Genomic DNA, 10,314 nt, shown 5'->3' with positions numbered 1-10,314 from the left:
ACAAGACATATGAATCGTGCTTGGAATTATGTCATGAAAGGCATTGTTGGCACATTACTTCTCACAACTGTTTTTCCTCTCACTTGTCTTCTTGTATCTATGGGATCAATGGCAATTGCTATTGCTGCACCCTTCTGGTAAGTACTGGATTCTTCATGTTTTATGAGAGAAGTTTTTATTTGGGTAACATTGAACTTCTGTTATTTGTGTGATTTGATTCCTAGGATAGTTGAATAATAATTTGATAATCGTGGTTACGGTTTTGTTGAAGATTAAAGGAAGTAGGGCATTAAAATCACCATCACATTGCCATCACTTTATGGTGCGTGTAAACATTCATATTCATACTGGTATCAATACATAATTCATCTACTGCTGATGTCTACATAAATAGTCTCTGTACGAAATTTTAGCATGAATGAGTGAAGGCGAGTGAATAAGTGAGCGAGAGATTATTTATATACATTGTATATGTATACTTTTCAGGGTACCTGCATGTGTTCTCCTTACTCACATTGTCTGCATAATCATATATGACTTGGACTCACCCACGGGTATGAGGAAGTGGAGTCCAGTTATACAAGCAGTTGGACTTCATGTCATCATTCTGGGCATCTTGCAACCAGTACTAGCATTCCTCACTGCAACAGTTGTTTGTCCAATATTTGCTGCCATCGTTCTACTGTGTAAGAGTTTTTGTCATGATTACATTCCATTGATTTATATGTAGAAGAAAAAGAAAGGAAGTTATATGAGATTTAAACAAAATTATATTTGTACAGTTGTCTTATAAATAAGTATATATTTAAGGAGTAGTGTTTTTATTATACACACGAAAAAAGAAAAAGATTTCAACATATCTCGTATTTCTGACACTGACAGATGGATTGATCCGTAGAGGATTACGACACTTTTGGGATACAGTAATGTTTCATTCAGTCATCAAGAAAAGGGGCAGAATCCCAGCTTCTGATAGTTTCCTGGTTAAACGCATAGCTGGACCTGGGCTTCACAACAACTTCTTCTATCAGGTTGGTTTACAATTTCCTTGCAATGTGTTGTGATGTTTATGTGGATTTTATTTAATGTTTCAAGTCTTATTATGATGAAGGGTATGAGAAAGCAATAATCTGGTAGTTGATGCCATATTTATACTGTTGCCAAACTCTTTTATCTTGTTTAAGATATTTATTGTTTGTTTGCTTAATGGCCTGATGCAGTCAGTCTCAAATAGGGTGATTAGGTTATCAAAATGCATAGTGTACTGGAAATAGTATGAGACCTCAGATTGTAAGATTTCTCTTGTTAGAACAGTGATTACAGTTTGTGGTTTCAGATAATAATTAAACTCAGTACTGCTGTATTTCTGAGTTTAAGAAATTATTATTATTATTATTAGTAGTAGTAGTAGTAGTAGTAGTAGTAGTAGTAGTAGTAGTAGTAGTAGTAGTAGTAGTAGTAGTAGTAGTAGTAGTAGTAGTAGTAGTAGTAGTAGTAGTAGTAGTAGTAGTAGTAGTAGTAGTAGTAGTAGTAGTAGTAGTAGTAGTAGTAGTAGTAGTAGTAGTAGTAGTAGTAGTAGTAGTAGTAGTAGTAGTAGTAGTAGTAGTAGTAGTAGTAGTTGTGGTAGTTGTGGTAGTAGTAGTATCAATGTTATTATTATTTTCATGATTATTAGTATCATTATTATTAATATCATTATTGTCATTATTATTATTATTATTATTATTATTATTATTATTATTATTATTATTATTATTATTATTATTATTATTATTATTATTATTATTATTATTATTATTATTATTATTATTATTATTATTATTATTATTATTATTATTATTATTATTATTATTATTATTAATGTTAATTATATTGCTATTATTATTATTGTGATTATTGTTGTTATTATTTTTGTTATTGTTATTATTATTATTATTGTTATTGGTGTTGTTATTGTTGTTGTTATTATTATTATTATTATTATTATTATTATTATTATTATTATTATTATTGTTATTATTACTATTATTACTATTATTATTACTTGTATTATTATAATTATTATTGCTAATATTATTACTATTATTATTATTGTTTTATTATTATTATTATTATTATTATTATTATTATTATTATTATTATTATTATTATTATTATTATTATTATTATTATTATTATTATTATTATTATTATTATTATTATTATTATTATTATTATTATTGTTATTATTATTATTATTATTATTATTATTATTATTATTATTATTATTATTATTATTATTATTATTATTATTATTATTATTATTATTATTATTATTATTATTATTAATATTATTATCATTATCATCATTATTATTATTGTTGTTGTTGTTATTGTTGTTATTATTATTGTTGTTGTTGTTGTTGTTATTAATATCAATATTATTATTATTATTATTATTATTATTATTATTATTATTATTATTATTATTACTAATTATTATTGATATTTGAATTATTATTACCATTAAAAGTATTATTTATATTATTATTAGTTATAGTGTTTGTATTACTATTTAGTTTGTTAGTTACATTAGTTATTTAGATATTTTTATATTTTTTTACCTTATTTTTTTTACAGATAAGCTGTGAACAAGCACTGGCAGCATTTGAAGCTAGACTAGAAATGGATGAATTAGCAGTCTACCAAAGAGAAACTGAAACAATTATATACAAACCCCTTGTTGAATACACGTAAGTATGAGAGCAGAAAGCTTCTTATAGGTACTGTTGTGGTGATAATGATGATTTTAATGACATCTAGAATCATGATGATGAGGCCTCTGAGAAAAGTAATTATGGTAATATTGATGATCATCATAATCATAATAGTTGCAGTAGAAATGATGATGGTAAAGGCAAAGATGGAGATAATGATATTTCTTATCTGACTTACAGGGATTATGTTCAGCGATGTTTTGGCCCCTTCAGTGGAGTCATTGGTAAAACTGGCAATTACGAACGAGTAGAGAAAGAAGTAAGAGATCTTAGCTTCACTTTGCAGGAAAAGATTGACAGGCGGAGAAGAGACTTAACACTTGGCTTGCCTCTGAATGTTAGGTAATAGTGACATTGTTTTGACTTTCATACATTTTCTTTCCAGCTGGTTATTTTATTGTGACTCTTCTACCCCTCTTTTATTTTAATTTTTTTGTTACTTTTCTTTTTCTTTTACCTGTTTTTGTCCTTTTTTTTTTTGGCAGATTTTTTTTCTGGTTTTCTGTTGTGTAAGGATTTCATATGAGCCATTTACTTCAAGTTTTCCATATGCTGTATAGATGCTTCAGGAAATGATTTCCAAGGATGTGACTCCCATTTCAGATCAAAGGTGAAGCTCACAACTCGAGACTTGAAGTTAGCTTTGAAACAAGCAACGATACTGATTGAGGACTTCTACCCCTCGCATGTCCTTAATCGCATTGTGTACCAACTGGGAGCAGAATCTACCGAGAGTGACATGGGAGCTGTGTTAAGCCAGCTGGATGCTATCCATGGAAGGAATGCTTCAGGTCCAAAGAACGTTGGGATTCTAGAGAGGAGTATGAATAAGTCTGGTTCGAGGAAGAGTGGGCTGCATGAATCGAAGTTTGCCACAGTTGAAGAGTGGTGGGATAGCAAAGGTCTAGCTGTGGGTGAGTAATGTTAAAGTGCTGTTTTCCATGCTTTTATTGTATATCCTGTTAGTAGCCACTTGTGTGTAGGTGTTATACTAGCTTAATCCTGATTTTATTTTTTTAACCAGGTGACTATGCTGGGTTAGCATCGTTGATATTCACAGAGATATTTAGTTCTGATTTCCTCACGCCCATGGAGGAAACAGATACTAGTTTTCAGATGGAGGTATGTCTAACTTCTTTTGTGTGTTTCATTTGTGAAGTGATGTGAAGTTGAACATGGTGATTTGTTGTTGATAATTTTTTTGCTAGTTTTTATGAAGAGGGATGAATGTTGTCTTCATCATAATTACCTATTAATCTTTTATGTTTCATTCCATTTCAAAGTTGATTTTATTTCTACTTGTTAATTGTTGAAAATGAGAATTTGCTTTAATTTTCATAATTTCTACTAAGATAAAATTTTTGATTGAATGTATATTTGAATATGACTTGTTCCTTCAGGTCCATGGGGTAAGCTTGGCTAGATACACAGAGATGATGCGTTGTATGCCAGATAGACCTGACCTTGATGAGAAGTTGACTGTTCACACTCCAAGAGGAAATATACAGGTAAGCAGTTGATTGCATAACTAAAGGATACTTAGTCTTCCATGGTTTATAATAGATGACTTTGACGAAGGGCTGATTGGTCTTGGGGATGAGCATTGCATTGGCTGTGTACCCACTCCTTGTCTTTCACTACCAAAAGTAGGAAGAATTTGAATATTTTAGTCAAGTTCTGCTCGTTATATCTTGCCAATATGATATGTGGGTAACACTGAATTTGTATTGAAAAATAAACTCCCTATATGATGCAGCTGAAGTTAACTATGACATTACTATACAGCATATGCTATGAATGGTTTGAGGATTCTCTGCCAGATTATTTCTTAACTTAGTAAAAGAAATTTACATTGTGCATAAAATGATAATCCTCAGCTTCACATTTTTTTTCCTTTTTTCTTTTTCTTTTTTTCTTAAAATCTGTTCTATAGTTTAGGTATTCCAGACTTTTTTTAAACCATTTCCTAATAATTAAATTGTCTGGTTGGAATCTATTCTCCAGGTTCATGCTCCTTACCTAGATTTAGCAGCTTTTACTCCACTTGTTCGTCATGGAGTCCCAACGCATCGCACGGGGAAAACAAGTCTCGCAGCCCGACTCTCTCTTCGCCTTAATCTTGGACGCAGGATGGGTAAGATTTTTGGTAAGCATTAGCTAGATCTGAGTTTAACCCCTTAGGGACTTTTGTCTTTGTTTATTATGTGAATTCACTCCCTCCCCCCTTTAATAAGCACTTGCTTTTCACAATTTGTACAAAGTATGTGTTGTGAGAGACCAGTTTGAATTTTATTGAGAAAGTGATTGTATGAGTAAGAATTTTTGATATAATCATTTTTCCCCTTCCCAGTCCCTTCACTTGTGTTCTCATTGATGTATAAATTATTGACATTTAATCATCTCCCATTAACAAAATGGCATGTAAGACAACCGACTTTAAAGCGACCCTTAAATGTAATTAAAAGAATACATTGTCCCTCTGGCATAAATGACATTGGACCTATGAAAGGTTATGAGTTTATCCTTACGGGGTTAATTTTAGTGTTGTCCTATTTTTCCCTCTCTTTTTTTCTTCTGTTTTCCCCCTCCAGTTCATATCATTTTGCCTCTTCCCTTCTCACCTCCTCCCTCTCCCTTTCCCCTTCTCCTTCTCCTTTTCCCTTACCTTTTCCCCTTGCCCTTGCCCTTGCCCTTGCCCTTGCCCTTCCCCATGCCATTGCCTCCCCCTCCCTCTCCTCTCCTCTTTCCTCTATCCTTTCTCTCCCCCTTCCCTACCCCTTTTCCCCCCTCCCTTTAGCCTTCCCTTCTGTCTTCTTTCTCTTCCATTCCCCTTACCTTGCTCTCCTTTTTCCTCCCCTTCCTCTTCTCCCCTTCAGCTCTCTTCCTTCTCCTTCCTCCTTTGCCTTTCCCTCCCCTTCCCCCTTTAGCTCTCCCTTCCTTCTTCTTCCCCTTTGGTTTCCCGTTGCCCTCCCCAGCTCTTCCAACTACCCCTTCAGCTCTTCTTTCCTCCTTCTTCCCTTTTCTTACCCTTCTGCTTCCCCTTTATGTTCCCTTTTGCCATCCACTTCCCTTCCCCCTCCCCACTGAACTCTCCCTCCAATCTGCTTCCCCTCTTCTTCCTTGTCCTGTTCTCCTCTGCTGCTTCCCCATTTCCTCTTCTTCCCCTTCCCCTTCCCCGACCCTGTCCCATACCCCAGCCCCTACCCCGCCTGTCCCTGACCCCGACCCTGACCCCGACCCTTCCCTTCCCTTCCCTTCCCATCCTTTCCCATCCTTTCCCATTCCCTCCCATCCCCCACCCCATTTCCTTCTTCCCTCCTTTTGGCCCATTTCATTTATTATTTCTTTTCTGATCCTCTCTTCTCCCATTCCCTCCCTTCTCCCTTATACAGAGGTGTGTGCTGTATTGTTGTCAGCAGTATGTATGTCAGGCTTTGCAAGGTTTGATGTTCAAATTCTATTTAGTTATGTTTCTTTATGTACAATTGTATATGTGATATATGTGCACGTTTGCTCTAACAGGAGCATGCATATTAGTAGTTGGTTTTAGCGATATTCTTTGTTGACTTTCCTTGTTGTTTCACTAAATTTGATGGATCCTTTTTTTCCTTGATTATTTTGTATATTAGTGTATTGTAATTGGATATGTAGATAGTTTCTATTCGTATGGCTAAGTAGAATCCTTTGTATATATGTTCTTTTGTTTGCATGTGTAGTATGTACATTTTGAATGCTTCTTCATTTCAACTGGTCATGCATGCATTCTTTGTACCTGCATTTGTGTATTTGCAAGTTCATATAATGTCTACAAAATATTTTGATATATTTGAAGATACATATACTTGAAACAGCTGTATATATCTTTTTAAATAATAGGCAAAGGGAAAAACACAGAGCAGTACTAATTTCTATTCCTCAAATGTATTGCCTTGACAGTGAGTGGCTGCAGAGTTCCCGAGAAGCTCTTGATCCCTCCTCCAATTCCCCATCCAGCACACATTGCTGTCATAATCCACAACAGAGAAGCATCTGAACCCATTTCTCTTGATGCTCCACTTACTCTGCAGGTTTGTTTTTTAGTGATTATATTTTTCCACTTGTATTTGTAGCTTTACAGTGTTGTGAAAATCAAATAATGATATTTTTCATAACTGATAATTGTTTTAATTTTATTTGATGAGTGGTTACATGAGAGAGACTTGTATTAGGATGTCTTTTTAAGGTAGGCAGTGATGTAACCAGATCATGAACACAGTATGATAGGGCTCAAAATTTAATTTTGGAGAGCTGCATTGTATAGAAAAACAAAATTTTGAATATAGTAAATAGATCTGTATCTTCAAATTAAGTTCTCACTGACAGCAGCTTGGGGTTGTATCTTCTGATACGCTAATTGATGTCTTTTTCCAGGTGATCCGAACTATTGAAGATTCCCCCCATGTTGTTGCTACTCTCTCTCCTGTTTCACTGGCTGATGATGGCACCCCAGTATCTGATTCTCGATCCTCCACAATGTCGCATGATCAGTCACTCTATGATGACCCATCCTTGTATGATGGGCCCTTTAGTAACACTTCACGATCAGGCACAGCAGATAGGAGAGGCAACCGCTGCTCACTTGGACGTTCCCGCACTGCAACACTTGAAATGACAGCGACCTTGGACCGTGTAACTACAAGGGACCAACGCACAAGTCTGCAGGAGTACAATAGGTTGGTGTAATTTTGAATTATTTTAGCTTTATTTACTTTGAATTTTCTTTTTTTAATTTCTTTTTCTACCATCAGAACACTTGATTTTATATAAATTATTTGTTTAGCCATTTATGGTATAGATTGATTACTTTGACTGTCACTGTTAATTACACATTCAGTACCTGTACTCTAAAATACACTGTATTTTTTCATTACACATGTATTTCTTTGTTTTATAATTTATTTTGTGAAGTGCTTAGAATTAGCAAAAAAGACTTTTTAATTTGGCAAGGGTCCTGAAAATCCAGCTATTCTGAGACTGGGAGACAGTTTGATTCATATGAAAAAAAGAAAGAAAGTAAAGATGAAAGCAAGTCAAATAAATGTTTACAGATCTAGTACCCTGGAGCTAACCCCAACCAGAATGGCTCAGAGGCTGGCAACCCCACTACGCTCTTTACTGGAAGGCCAACGACCTTTTACAGTGTCCCTCAACTTGGCCTCTGCTGAAGATGTTAGCCTCGAAGTTGAAGAGGAGGAGGAGCAGCCTATCCCTCTCCAGCCACTCACTCACTCCACATATACCACAGCTGTGTGATGAAATGTTATGAGGGAAGTGCAGGTCCCTTTCCAGAGGCTTACAGATTTCTTGTGAACCCAGATATCTGCAAACTCAGTTTATCTCATATCTCATGTGATGTTCGTTGCTACCCTGTAGAATTGAGATAGGAGTAGCTGATCTCTTTACCACATACCCACTGTACCTTGTGCTATACTGTTGTGTGAACATAGGAAAACTTAGAGAAGAAACTTCCCTTCAGTCAATTCTTTTCTCCATATACATTCTCATTTAGAAGAACAAACAACAACAATAAAAAACAACAAAAAAACATAAAAAATAAAACCAAAAGAAGACAAAAAAAGAGGCAAGGAATACATTAGCTCTTTAATCCTCTTGGGCATGTGAATCACTGTGGGGAGCTGAGGAAGACTGAGGTAAATTGATAGCTTGCACACTGAGTTTTTTGCTTATAACCACCAGGGGCTAGCTAATAAATGGCATTAGCAAGGGAAATGGAACACATATAGGGAAACAATAGAAAGTGAACAAGTCACACATCCATATAAAAGTTTGGTATTTTGCTGTGAGACAAAGGAAATGCAAACAATAAAAAAGCTCTGGTAGTGTCTTATTTTTGTTTTCTATTTGTTTATGTTATGTAACATTTGAACTAATGGATATTCAGCAATATAAGGATAAATTTCTTTGTGTAACAAAGTGATTGTAATAAACTGCCATTGCTATGCTCATTGTAGTGGGTTAGTATTGATTAATACCATTTAGAAAACATACACACAAGGAAATTATTTTCTAAATACCATTTTCTAAACAGAATTCTTCTAACCAGGCTAAGGAAGAAAGAAAACAACACATATCCATACAATATGTAAGTTTCACATATTCCATGCTTAGATGTCAAGTCTTTTTTCTCTTTTCTTTTGCATAATTTCTAGTGTTTCTCGTTTGATGCATAATGAAAAGTAAATTTCCAAAGTATATCTTGCTTCATTTTGCAAAAGTTCACCAGTGAAAAAAAGAAAAAAAAAGTTGAAATTATATACAGAAAGAATATATAGAATTGGCTTAGAATTATATAAATGTGCCTCGGTTTTCACTATCAGTGCACTTGAAAGTTCTGTAGGTTAATATGAAAAGTACTATTAGGAAAACTGCTAGCATTAAGATTCTGTTTAAGAATGAAAAACATTGATCACTATTTAATAGGAAATAAATTTTTTTTTAGAAGATTATATTGTGGATGGATTTCAATTATTGACATTTTATGACTTTATTTATATTTTTATGTATTCTCAAAAACCCAAATTAATATTTATTGTTAATACCTTGACGTAAAAACTTCATAGCTAAGAAATATTTTGCACTTCATAATAATGCTTATGAAAAGAGCAGAAAAAAAAGAAAAATACATATAGCATATGAATATATTTAATCACAACTGATATATGTATCAATCACTTTTATTTATTTAATATAATGATGATTTTATTACTATCATCACTTATCATTATTCTTTATTTTTAGTATTCTTTATTATTACTGTTTTTGGTATTACTGTTATTGTTGTTATGCTAATAATGACCATTATTATTGATGTTATTCTCAGAATCAGTAAAAATATCAAATAGATTATGATAATCAGATGCCTAAACATCGTATATGCAATTTTTTTTGCATTATCCACAAAACATGAAACCATTTAAATGCCACAAAATCTTGATTCAGATCCAAAATATAGATTTTTTTCTGAAAATTAGGTTAGTATTAGTGAAGAACTTCAGTACCTGCATAGCACTCAAATGGTCAGTGATCCACCGTGTTTTGTATTCTAGGTTAGGGTCAACATTGTCAAGTGCTGTGTTATTTTTATGCACTGGAAAAAAGGATTCACATGTAGCATCTCCATGTGATTTAATTTATTGCATCTCTTAAAAAAAAAAAAAAAAAAAAAAAAATTAAGTGCTGTAGTTTTGGAGTTTGTGTTCTTTCTTGGTCTGGAATTTAAAAAGTACTACGAAGGAAAGATTAAAAGAAAAGGCTTTAGGGACAATTGTAATACTTTTATGATACAATCCTATGATGAATTGTGATATGAAACTGTTTTCCTTAAACAATATTCCTCTTATTACTATTATAAACAGGATTTTTTTTTAATATTCAGAGATTTGTGTCTGACAGCATAGTGTGCATAGGATAGAATATTATGTTCTTCAGGTATGAATTTGAATGATAAATTGTCCAGAATTATTGAATAAGAAATTGCCCAAAATTGTTAAAGCCAAAA

The 10,314-nt window shown here is 33.2% G+C and overlaps 1 protein-coding gene across 3 annotated transcripts in view; it reads left to right on the top strand.

Moving 5' to 3' along the window:
• Positions 1–8,373, top strand: part of LOC113820527 (uncharacterized) — a gene marked incomplete at its 5' end in the record, with an annotated part of 31,417 nt that extends 23,044 nt beyond the window's left edge. For 2 of the 3 annotated variants that reach the window (XM_070119569.1, XM_070119567.1), the window contains 12 exon segments: positions 1–137; positions 487–686; positions 883–1,031; positions 2,620–2,732; positions 2,937–3,098; positions 3,360–3,670; positions 3,781–3,878; positions 4,157–4,264; positions 4,761–4,902; positions 6,693–6,823; positions 7,167–7,468; positions 7,844–8,373. The exon segment at positions 1–137 is cut by the window's left edge and continues 20 nt beyond it. In XM_070119569.1, coding sequence (XP_069975670.1) covers positions 1–137; positions 487–686; positions 883–1,031; positions 2,620–2,732; positions 2,937–3,098; positions 3,360–3,670; positions 3,781–3,878; positions 4,157–4,264; positions 4,761–4,902; positions 6,693–6,823; positions 7,167–7,468; positions 7,844–8,048 — 2,058 coding nt within the window. 3 annotated transcript variants of the gene reach the window in all.
• Between the last annotated feature and the right edge of the window lie 1,941 nt (positions 8,374–10,314).

Source organism: Penaeus vannamei, unplaced genomic scaffold (assembly GCF_042767895.1).
Source record: "Penaeus vannamei isolate JL-2024 unplaced genomic scaffold, ASM4276789v1 unanchor357, whole genome shotgun sequence".
In the NCBI taxonomy this organism is placed as follows: domain Eukaryota; kingdom Metazoa; phylum Arthropoda; class Malacostraca; order Decapoda; family Penaeidae; genus Penaeus; species Penaeus vannamei.
The sequence above is the reverse complement of the archived record's forward strand: the minus strand, read 5'-3'. Positions and strand labels throughout refer to the sequence as shown.